Raw genomic sequence first — 12,770 nt, 5'->3', positions numbered from 1 at the left:
AATTTTTTTTGGCTCCCGCGGACCCAGGGTAGGATGCTTTCCATACGGTCAGTGTGCTGCCTGCGCGAATGTCCTGTGCTCTGATTCCTTCTCGTCCTCTGATGGCTCCCGTGAGTTTAAAATCTTGAAATACATTTCATGCAGCTCTACTCACGTTATTTATTATGCTACTTGTGGTTGCCAACTAATTTATGTTGGTTTAACCACTAGGGAGCTCAGGGTGAGAGTTCGGGAGCACGGTGACTGACCCCCAGGAGCTGAGAACACTGCCGTGTCACTTCCTCAAGGCGCATAATTGTGACCCGAGCTCCCTGACGGTGCGCTGCATTGATGTCCTACATCTGGACTCCCAAGGAGGTAATGGGAAACAAATTCTGGCCCAGAAAGAGGCCAGATGGATCGTGACCCTTGATATCATGGCTCCGCGGGGTCTGAATGAGTCTGCTCTTTTCATCATTTTTGTAATTACGTCTGCTTTGAATGCTCTCCCGTACTTTCCGTTATCCCTTATAGACTATTTGGGATGGTGGGAATTTATTTTTAATTGTTTTTAAAATTTGCTTTTCTAACTATTCTCTTATACCATTGAATTTAACAGGATTACCTTTTGATGCAACGCATCTTCCATCCTCAGCAGTTCTCCTGAGCTCTTCCTATTAAATATCGACATATGTCTTTTCCTATTGGATGCCATTTGGAATTCTATCGGACTGCATTGGAAACATGCCTGTTGGATTATCTTTAAACATAAATATTTATATAAGTATATTATCTTGCGGGTGCATTACATGTTATGCTTCTACATGGCTTTTTTTTTTTTGTGTGCATTTTTTGTGTATTTCATGCATTGTATTATTTACTGTACACACTAGCTGAGGTAATATTTGTTGGTGACATTTTCGGTGATTGCATGCGCTATTATGGGCCGATGTGCGCCTGCCCCGATTTCCGCACATGGATTTGGCTATCTTTATCCCGTGTGTGGTCTCCGGATGCGTGATTGCACATGCTGGAGACGCATACAGGGGGTGTGATCCATGGGGTTGAACGGGTTTGGGGCTGCCACGCATGCGCTGCTTGAGGCCTTCATTAATCCTGAGTTGCATGATGACGCCCTGTACTCATGGGGCAGAGCGGGGTTAACACTAACATGCACGCTCTGTCTCAGATCCTCAATCATCTTGATCTATGTGTTTCAATCACATGACACCATGTGACCAATTGTGGGTGTATTTGTCTTAGATCTTCATTCATCTTGAGCTATGTGTTTCAATCACATGACGCACCATGTCTCTTGATAAAGCTCTTTGCAAGCGAAACGCGTGTCAAGACATCCCTACCACCTGTCCTTTGCGTCCACCTGGCCCCCAAATACAATTGTGGTAAGCATCTGGTGAGTCTGGGTTTGTTTTGAACATTTTTTATTATGCTCCACTTGAAATATATAGTATTACTCTATCCATTATGTTATGCACACGCCCAGACTGACTGGCGTGTGCGCGTTTAGTGATCCCACTGGACCATGAACCGGAGAGTGCCTGGAGGGGCGTAACTAAGTATCTACCCCATCCGACCAAGGTCGCACGACAGCTAATGACGCCAGTGCACCAGGGAGGAACCGAGCAGAGGGACCAGGTGCTACTCCAGGACAGACCCCGGACACGGCTGTTGACCCACACCAGAGAATACAGGAACAGACAGGTTAGGCTGGCACACGGACTTGTGGGTAGAGGCAGGCACGGCAGGTATGCAGGTACTGGTAACCACGACTGGTATGCAGGCACGGAGTACTGGCAAGCACAGCTGGAGTGCCGACAGGGAGGCACTAGCAGGTTGGCGCACAGGCTGGAAAAGGTCCAGTACAGACTGGGACTCCGGAACAGAACCGCAGATGCGGTAGACAAGGAGAGCGAGGCCGCCTGGAGCGGCGAGCAAGGCAGAACCAGATACACACAAGATACTTGCAATGAAGTAGCGAGTGGACTCTAAACTCACAAACGGAAGTACAGCGACAACGAGTAGGAGTTAGGTGCAGGTTCAGACTGCAGAAAAAGGGAAGGTAAGGACATAGAGAAAAACAGGAAACAGGCTAGGAGAGTGTTCAGACAGAAACTGAGTGTTCAGACAGAAACTGACACTGCAGCGAGATACAGGAGCGAGTCTGGGTATGCGGCCCCCAGAAAAGGCGGAACGAACAGGCTAGGAGCGTGTTCAGACTGGCCTGGAAATACAGCCTCCAGGAGGGCAGACAGACCGGCAAGAAAACACAAACAGGTCTAGGTATGCGGCCCCTAGAAGGCGGGACGAACAGGCTAGGATACAGTTCAGACAGGAACTGCTACTGGAGATACAGGAGTCAGTCTGGGAATACAGTCCCCAGAGTGAGGGAAACAGACAAGAACAGAACAGGACCTGGCACATTCAGAGTAAAGCAGCACACTGAATGATAGCGTTGCTCAGGCATCAGCTACCAGGTGAAGCTGGTTTAAAATATCCAGTGACTGACAGCAATAGGCTGAGGATGCATTAGGGGTGTGCCCACAGCAGCTACATGACACAGGAAGGGACCGGGCCGCCACCCTAAACAGTCAGAACAGAGACAGACAGACAGCATGGAAAGAAGCCAGGCTAGCAGACTGGACTGATGAACAAGTTTGCGATCTTGCATAGTGGGAGATGGTGCCATATGCAAGAACGCCGCCAGGTATGCTACACATTATATCTCTGGAAAGGTACCACACTATGTATATGGACTCTATCCTTTTAGCTTGGGTAGGATATGCCCTTGGAGGTGGGACTGCGTTTTTCTTCCAACACATTGCACTTTCTTGCCATGCATTATAATTATACTATGGATATATTAATGTAAGTTATTTACAGATTGAATAAATAAAACTAACTTTTCATGCCATTTTGTACTCGTTTTTTTTCCGTTTTAAATGCTATACGAGTAGGCTATTTTGGCTGACCCTGGATTTACCGGGGTTTCAGCCATTGTTTCTTTAAGATATGGTGGTGTTTGTACATTTACCAAGAGGTCCCCATCGGCATGTCGCTGCACCACAAACATCCTAGCCAGCAGTGCATCTCCAGATCGGAAGGCATCCTCATCCACAAACACCCCCCCACTCTGGGTAAGTCCAAGTCATACCGCTCCTTCACAGGTTCCTTCAAGGACAGGAAACCAAAACTGATGCAGAGGAGAGGTACCACCCTTTTATTCAGTAGGTTTCCTGTCTTTGATGGGCAGATACCCTCTCTTAAGTGGTGTCACGGGAGAAGGGGGAAAAAAAAACCCCTCACATTAACTTAACACTGCCTCATTGAATAACATTGGTGTGAGTGCAATGCAATTTTTTTTTTTTATATTACATTGCACTGATCAATTTTATACACAGATGTGAACGAACCTTAAGGGCAAGTCAGGGAATCAAAATGTACAAGCTGTTCAAGAGCATATCAGGGTTCTTTGAGAGATTTAGTCTGCGAAGGGAAGGACACCTAGATTGAACCTCCCAAATTTGCCCTTGTCCTGGGAGTAAGTGGAGAAAATTGTATGGTAATTTGTGTATCCACTTGCTGGACAAGGTTTACAATCTGTGGATAACTTCACCAGCATTTCACTTGAAGTCACTGTCTGCTCGAGGTATTGCTGCATGCAGCATGGTGTGTGAGGGCTCTTTCACACGTCAGTATCTCCGGTACAAGTGGTGACAGTTTCCACACGTACAGGAGACACTGACACACGCAGACCCATCGCAAATGAATGGGTCTGTGCACACCTCAGTACGTTTTCTGGAGTGGTGTCCTGTCACTCATTGAACTGCGGCTCATTTTCCCCAGCAGCAGCGGTCTCGTGGATTACAGCAGGGGATACCCTAGAGAGGCGAGTATATGGATTTTATTATTGTATTCTTATTTTTACACAGGTGGACACCGGGAGAAGACTACTACTACCCTCATCATAGTACCTTGCTGGTGCTGATCGCAGCGCCGGCAGGGAACCATGATGAGGGTAGCGTTCAGCACTCGGGAACAGTGCTAACTGTAGCACTGATTCCCAGACGCCATCCGTGTGATCCTGATGCGGCCAACGGTTGCCACACTTGGACACGTCTATATGCGGACGTGTGAAACCAGCCTAGAAGTCTGACGCCCATTTGCCAGAAGTATATAAGGTATTTTTTGGCATATGTAAGGGGACTTAGATATAGACTGATGGACTGCGGTAATACATCAGTTAAGGGAAGTGGTGGCTACAGATATTAAAAAAACCGGGGGATTGTTAAAGGGAAACTATTTTTGATTTTTCAGTTTTTTTACCCATTTTTGCTTGACAAAAACAAGATGTCTAATAATTCTGCACACTTGGATGAAGGGTGTTACCCTTAAGCCTCACCAGTCCTCAATCTTTTTTTTTTTTTCATTTTTATTTATATAGCGCCAACATATTCCGCAGCACTTTACAATTCAGACAATTTACAGACATTATTGGCCCTGTCCCCACTGGGGCTTCACAATCTACATTCCCTATCATTAGGTCTTTGGAGTGTGGGAGGAAACCAGAGAACCCGGAGGAAACCCACGCAAACACAGGGAGAACATACAAACCTCCTTGCAGATGTTGTCCTTGGTGGGAATACACAAATACACATCACCTGATCTGCATCATGTAAATAATTCAAGTTTATACAGCTTGGAGTCAGAAATCTGCATAAAAATGATGCTTTGGTCACAATACACACTTCGCCAATAGGGCACACAGTGTACATATAGAAATTTGTGCCAAAATGTGGTACATTTTTTTGCCATGAATCTACTCACAATAGTAACTCTGCCTTGTGGGTATAGACAAATTTCACACGACGTTCATTCCAAATCACAGAAAAGGGCAAAAAAAAAAAAAAAAAAAAAAAAAAAAAAAAAGCATTTTGATATGTTCGTTTATTCGCCAACAATCTTTTTTGCTTGTTTATAGAGTAGAATATTCCAAGCAACAGAATGCATGGGCAGAATTCATTTTAATAAGTGACAAGCACCTTAGCAAACCAGGGTCTTAGTTAACTATACAAGATTAACCTAAAACACAAAAGATGGTATAAAGAATGTATCGCTTGATAGTGTGTATGTATGCTTATACATACACGTGATACATATATTACATACATATATAACACACACACTGTGAGAGGGTGTATAAATAGGCATGTTATATGTAGGCATACATGCACTAATGATATGTGTATATTTTTTAATAAATATTATATATATATATATATATATATATATATATATATATATATATATATATATATATATATATGAAACCAACAGCTCTTATGGAGGCCTTTTTATCGTCTAAATTTACAAGTGTATAGAACAGAAGTGTACTGAAATAAATGCTATTTGACAGGAAACATCTACACAAAATGTAAACATAACTATAACACAGTAATAAACATCTTTATTAACATCCAGAACTCTTCTGGCACAAATTTTGCTTGTGGAAATTTTTCAGAACATTTGTGTACATTTAGCAATGATATCAGACCTGCATTAGTAGTCACACAGCAGGAAATATTGATGTACAAAGCTTTATGTTCATTTAGATGTCCATATAGTAAAACAAAAGCTCCTATTGTCATTAAATGGAAATAGACAAAATCTGATATCACTAACATCAGTATCACTGATATTTACAAAAATGATTTTCGTAATAAGTTAAAGTCAATGCAACATCCATGCAAGCTAGAATAGAGATCTAGCTTTTTGGTTACAAGAACATGAACTATTGAAAAGTTCCAAGAAGTGGACAATCCTATTCTTCTAGACTGCATCCATTCCTCTCATCGATGATGTAAAGCCCAAGCCCATGCCCCTTTGTGTATGGGTTTGTGATCTTGCCATTTCGTACTGAGCATCTAGGTTTCTAAACACTTCTTCCTGTTGCTTCATGGTCTGGAAACTTTCTTTCTCTACAGCACTTGTACCAGCTTCTTCTTCATTCTAGTAAAAGACAACATCATTACATAGATTTCACATTGTAGGAACTGCAATGCTGCACTAAAATATACTACTACTCTACAAAATGATGTGACATTTGTATTACAATTTCTATAAGCAAAATGACCCCATCATGACATCCAACATGTACAGTGCATGTCGAGTCCCCATGTATGACGTGCACTCCTGTTATCTTAAATGCCACCATCAATCACTGACAGTGGTCTGGTGTCTGTGCAGCTAGCCTCACCCCTCACAACCCAATTCCCCTGGAGATGCAGCCATGGGGTGCTGATGGTTTTCCACAGCAATCGGGCTTGACAGCACTCCTGTGAAGACCAGTCTTTGCCTAGCCTTTATAGGATACCATGATTTTCTGCTTATACTGCAACCCTGCTGTATTGCAGTATGTAGCACAATCAGAGGTTTAAGTCCTCTAGCAAAAAGAAGGGAGGGGGTGGGGGGGGGGGGGGGGTTTAAAAATATTAAATACCTAAAAACAGGAATTACTCCCCTTTCCCTCATTAAAAATAATGATTGCTTTTTCACTTAACTAACATTCTTTACCCCGTAAATTGTACTTTTATGGACAATCTATTATGCAATAATGAGAAAGAAAGCAAAATAAAACCAAAACACTGGAACAGGGTTTTTTTGGTCAAAAATACAATAGGAAAGTGATCAAAATACCACATGTACCCCAAAAGGGTATAAATAAGAATGGCAGCTTGCCCTACAAAATTCTTCACACAGCTCAATAAACAGGAAAATGAAAGAAAAGTTACTGGTCTCAGAAAATGGCAACAAACAAAAATGGTTTGTTTTTTAACCCACACGAGAATTTGTTTTCATCACTGAAATAACAAAACTGGACAAGTTCGGTATCGCCATAATAATGCAAACCTGTTGAATCATTTTACCAGGTAATTTTTAGCCCAGAATGGATGTCGTAAACGCAACCCCCCAAAAAAACGATGGTGAAATTTTTTTTTTTTTTTTAGCAATCTCACAGCAGATTTTTTATTTATTTCCAGTACACTGAATGGTAACATGGATGGTACAATTTGCCCAGCAAAAATACAAACCTTCATATGGTTATGTTGACAGAAAAAAAGTTATGGAACAGAAGGAAATGCAAATGCAGAGGGAAGGAGTTAAAATGAACAACTCAAAACAGAAAAGTACAACTTGATTGTATTCTCCATAATGTCCCTAATGATGCTTACTGGTGTGCTTTACCTGCCCTAGTAAAGAACATACTAAGGGCAATAATTATGGTAATAAACACTTCATTATAAGCAAATGATTCATCAGATAGTAGTGTGTTCTTCTATATAGTCTGACAGACAACATGCAATTCTTCTGGGATAACTCCAATAACACACAAAAGAGGAGATGTAATCATCCCCACTGTTCTGTTCTAGGAAAAAGCGATCTAACATTCACTGTCATTTTACAGAGAATACAATGGTTCACTAATGTATAATCACAGGTTTGGTCAAATATTGCTTAAAGGGAATCCGTCACCCCCTGGCACTTATCTGACCTCTAATATTGGCATACAAGTGATAAAAATGTAAAACTATACATACCTGTATGCCTCATATTGGAGGTCTTGTCGCTGTGAAATCTCCTTTTATCCCTACAAGTTTCTGATGTGCTCCCGTCCCGGGGCCCGCAAGAATTCCCGCCTTCTCTGTTAATTATGTTTCCCCCTTGCCCATCATAGTGCCCTGTGACATGCAGTCGCCGTGGCCAAATCCTGCACACTTCACCTTTTACGCAAGGCGCACTTCTTCCTGCCATCTATGTTCATTGTAGAGCAGGGATCTTGTGCGCAGATGCTAGGAAGTCAAAGTGACTCGCCTGCGCACAAGATCCCTGCTCTCCAATGAACATAGACGGCAGAAAGGTAAAAGGTGAAGTGCGCAGGATTTGGCCACGTCGACTGCAATTCACAGGGCACTGTTACGTGCAGGGGAGGGGGGAAATATTATAATTCACACAGGAGGCGGAATTTCTTGAGGACCCCGGGAGGGAAACACCAGAAACTTGTAGGAATAAGACATTTCACAGCAACCAGACCTCTAGTATGAGGCATACAGGTAGGTATAGATTTTATTTCTATCACCTGTATGCCCATATTAAAGGTCAGATAAGTGCCAGGAGGTGACAGATACCTTTTATCAAAACAGCATGTTATCCAACGTTATTGTGTCTGTTGAGATTTTGGACCCCCCAATGGACATTATGATGGGGTCTGTTGGGTGCCATTATAATTCCTGACACAATGGATACTAACAAATAAAGTAAATATTTCAACACCACCCAAAACACAGACATGTCAAGAGAGTGGCCTGCTTTATCACCAATAACTTGAGTCACTATATACTCTTATTGTGTAAATAAACAAAATACAATACATATGGATTAAAATGCAACTTAACCAACCTTTATTCCCATTAGCTTCCTAAATTTTACATTTTGGTCCTTATTTCCAAAATTGAGTTTCTCCCATATTTCAGCAGACTGTGATTTGTCCTAAAATAAGAAAAAAATAAAAAACAACCATGTAAAACTTTTCTGCTGCAACAAAAAAAAAATTTCAATGAAATTTATACAGCTACATAACAAACCTATAGTAATCACCGATTATTGACCCATTTACACACAGTGCTAGTGAGGAAGATTATTTTCTTGTTTGGACAATGAGGAATTCTGCTGGAATACATTTGCATTTCTTATTCTATTAGGTTCTCATTTACAATAAGAAACACTCCCAGTTTTTAACAGCATGGCAGGAAAAGATAGAGTGCAGTCTATAGCTAGAGAGCAATAACCTCATTAAATAAGAGCCCCAATGGGGACAGCGATGATAATGTATGTAAAGCGCTGCGGAATATGTTGGCGCTATATAAAAATAAAGATTATTATTATTATTATTATAGTACTGTTTTAAGTTGGACAAATAAAATATTATATGAGGAAGAATTTATTTTAATTAAAACTTTCTTACCCCTTCTTTCTTGCCTTGCCAAAGCATCTTTCGTTTTTTCTCTTGCTCTGCAAATCTCATTGGATTAACTGCAGCTGGATTATAATAACTAGGAACAGAGATTCCAGTTTCTGCCAATGCCTTGGCTTGTAATGCAGCCATCTGAGCTGCCATAGCTATCTGAGGAGTCACTTGAGTTCCAGATGCCAACAATGCTGCTACGTTCAGCACAGACCCACCACCTGCAACGGCAACTGAAGAAAGAAAATGAGTAACGTTCATATGAAACTTTACTCTTGTGTTTGAATATCCCCCTCAAAGGGAATCTGTTAACAGCTTTTTGCTCCCCCAAGAGACCCCAATTCCCGCATTTTATCACTTACTTAGCTGCTTGCAGCAGTTTTGATAAAATCACGGTTTTCTCTGCTGCAGATCAACAGTTCTGAATGCGGAGCAGTTTCACCCTGCACACACCACTGATTGGTAGCTTTTTGTGTACACTGACAGAAAGCTGCCAATCAGTGGTGGGGGTGGGGTTATGCAGAGCTCATGAATATAAAGAAGTACATAGCAGCACGTCTTCTAGCGATCATCTCCTAAAAACAGGCCACTAAGTGATACACCAGTGGAATATGGTTCTCTGCTTGTTTATCATGTGGTTCTCAAATTAGATGGCAAAGACATGGTGACTGCTTCCTTTTAAACTTAAAAACAGGTATTCCCATCTCCAAGATCCTATCCCAATAGGTTTTAGGTGTAATATTAGCAAATACTTCCAATTAGAAATGTAGTATAGTTTTTCTGATTTGCCATGTCTTTCCTCATGTGCAGGCACAGCAGGACCTTAGGTATCCATGGTTACAACCACAAGCAACTAGCTGTCACCATCAGTGGTCGTAACCATGGATACCTAAGGTCCTGCAATGCCTGCACACGAGGAAAGATATAGTGAATCAGAAAAACTATACTACATTTCTAATTGGAAGCATTTGCTAATATTATTACTACACCGTTTACATATTGGGATAGGATCTTGGAAATAAGAAATACCCCCTTAAAGGCCCCTATTGGAGTCAGATGCTACTAACTCATTAAGAGGTGCACGCTTCTTAATGAATCAGGAGCGTCTGACAAATAGCTTGTGACTTTGTGTGCCTCGCCACAAATCTTACTCTAGTCAGGGACTGGAGTAATGTGCCTGTACTCATAATGAATTAGGCGAGCTGTGGCATCATGTCCCAGCTTCACTCATTTTGGTGGATTCAAGCAAAAATTGTTTTGCAAAATTTGTGACTTTTCAAAGTTATTTAAGCCAGCATTCTGGTGTAATCGCTTTGATGAATCGGGACAACAATTCTTTTAAGTAGCGCAGCGATGCATACAATATATTAACCCCCCTTCCAACCTAAGACGTACTCATATGTCCTAGGTGGGATCCCTGCACCCCTTGCGGGCTCCGGCGCTGAGCCCACATGTTACGGAGCACGACAGCTGATCTGTACAGCGGTTAGGTGAATCACGATCCACCCACAGCTGTTAAGTAGTTAAATGCTGCTGTCAATCTCTGGCGGCGGAATTTAACATGGCTGTGGCGGAAGGACGTCATAAGTACCACCCATCAGCGCCCGTGTCACATGACCGCGGGTCGCCGATGAATTGGCATGACAACGCGGGGTCTGCAGTAGACCCCATGCGGTTGTCAATGACGGGATACTTTGAGCGCCGCCCAGCGGTCGGCGCTCATGGCAAGTGGGCATTTCTGCTACACACAGGCGATCAGATTATCGCAGCTTCTAGTCTCCCATGGAGACTATTGAAGTAAAAAAAAAAAAAAAAAAAAAAAAAAAAAAAAAAAAAAAGTTTAAAAATACAAAAAAAATAAAATCTAAAAAAGTTCAAATCACCCCTTTACAAAATAAAACAAAAAATTCAAATATACACATATTTGGTATAGCCGCGTTCAGAATCACTCAATATATCAATATATAAAAATAATTAATCCCATCAGTAAACCGCGTAACAAGAAAAAAAAAAAAAACGCCAGAATTAAGTTTTTTTGGTTGGCGCAACATTGCAATAAAATGCAATAACAGGCAATCAAAATATCTACCGCAAAATGGTATAAATAAAAACGTCAGCTCGGCAAGCAAAAAATAAGCCCTCATCCGGCCCTAGAACCTGAAAAAAGGAGGAGATGCTATGGGTCTCGGAAAATGGCGCCATTTGTTTTTCTTCAAACTTTGGATTTTTTATTCACCACTTAAATAAAAAAAGGAGATTTTTGTGCACTCACCGTAAAATCTTTCCCTTAGCCTCTAATTGGGGGACACAGGACCATGGGTGTTATGCTGCTGTCCACTAGGAGGTGACCCTATGCATAATCTGAAAAAGATTAACCGTGGCTCCTCCTCTGCAGTATACACCCCTGGACGGCGTCAGCCTTCTCCAGTTTTGTGCAAAAGCATTAGGAGGAACATAACATGGATACCATATAATCATGCCTATAAGAAGGCAACCATGTACGAGCTCAAACAAAGACAATATGAGAACTCAACATAACGGCCCGGAACGGGCAACAGGGTGGGAGCAGTGTCCCCCAATTAGAGGCTAAAAAAGGTTTTACGGTGAGTACAAAAAAAATCTCGTTCACTCTGTCGCCTCATTGGGGGACACAGGACCATGGGACGTCCCAAAGCAGTCCCTGGGTGGGAAGCAATGGACGAATATTGTGTAGACAGGCCCCTACAATTAGGGCACCGCTGCCTGCAGAACCCATCTACCCAGGCTCGCGTCTGCCGAGGACTGGGTATGAACCCTGTAGTGTTTGGTAAACGTGTGTAGGCTAGTCCAGGTGGCTGCCTTATACACTTGTTGTGCCGAAGCCTGGTGCCGAATGGCCCAGGAGGCCCTTACCGCACGTGTAGAGTGTGCCGTAATTCCTGCTGGAAGAGGAGAATTTTTGAGGCGGTAGGCTTCTTGTATGGTGGATTTGATCCACCTGGCAAGGGTAGCTTTGGAAGCTGGCAGACCCTTGCGGCCGCCTTCCAGTAGAAGGAAAAGAGAATCAGACGTCCGGAAGGGCGCAGTCCTAGACACAGATACTCAATGCCCTGACAAGGTCAAGCGTATGCAGAGCCTTCTGCACTCTATGAACCGGGACCGGACAGAGGGATGGCAGTGAAATTTCCTCATTGAGGTGGAAGTTGGACACAACCTTCAGAAGGAAGGATGGGACCTACAGAGAACTACCTTGTCCAGGTAAAAAAAAACAGGAAGGGCCGCCTGTAGGAGAGTGCTGTCAGTTCAGACACCCTGCGTAGAGAGGTGATTGCCTCTAGGAAAACAACTTTCTGGGATAGAAGGTGGAGTGGGACTCCACTAAGGGGTTCAAAGATGTTTCTTGCAATGTTGTCAGCACCAGGTTGAGGTCCCACGTTTCTAGTGGTCGTCTGTAGGGGGGAACCAATCGGGAAACCCTCTGAAGAAATGTCCTTACATGCAGCTTGTTAGCAATGCACTTCTGAAAAAGCACTGAGAGAGCTGACACCTGGCTCTGAAGGGAGGCCAGGGACAGTCTGGCCTCCAGACCCGATTGGAGAAACCCAAGTACCCTGGGGAGGGAATAAGGGAATGGGGTCTGGCCACGAGATTCCCACCAGGTAAAGAAGGTTTTCCAGGTACGGTAATAAAAGACGTGCGGCGAGTACCCTGACTGGGTTAGAACCCAGGTCTCAATGGCCACGCTGTCAAATTGAGAGCCCCCGAGTTCAGG

General features: G+C 42.8%; 1 protein-coding gene across 2 annotated transcripts in view; it reads right to left on the bottom strand.

Annotated features, from left to right (window-relative positions):
• Positions 1-5,442: 5,442 nt before the first annotated feature.
• Positions 5,443-12,770, bottom strand: part of RSRC2 (arginine and serine rich coiled-coil 2) — a 29,194-nt gene continuing 21,866 nt past the window's right edge. For both annotated transcript variants that reach the window (XM_073676235.1, XM_073676236.1), the window contains 3 exons: positions 9,020-9,252; positions 8,455-8,544; positions 5,443-6,006 (listed from right to left, as the gene is read on the bottom strand). In XM_073676235.1, the coding sequence (XP_073532336.1) occupies positions 5,827-6,006; positions 8,455-8,544; positions 9,020-9,252 (503 nt within the window). In that variant the 3' untranslated portion in view covers positions 5,443-5,826. The remainder of the gene's footprint in view (positions 6,007-8,454; positions 8,545-9,019; positions 9,253-12,770) is intronic.

The sequence above is a fragment of the Phyllobates terribilis genome, unplaced genomic scaffold, assembly GCF_046119375.1.
Source record: "Phyllobates terribilis strain yellow unplaced genomic scaffold, ASM4611937v1 Scaffold_1__5_contigs__length_1240528914, whole genome shotgun sequence".
NCBI lineage: Eukaryota > Metazoa > Chordata > Amphibia > Anura > Dendrobatidae > Phyllobates > Phyllobates terribilis.
This window is presented reverse-complemented; position numbering and strand designations above follow the sequence as displayed.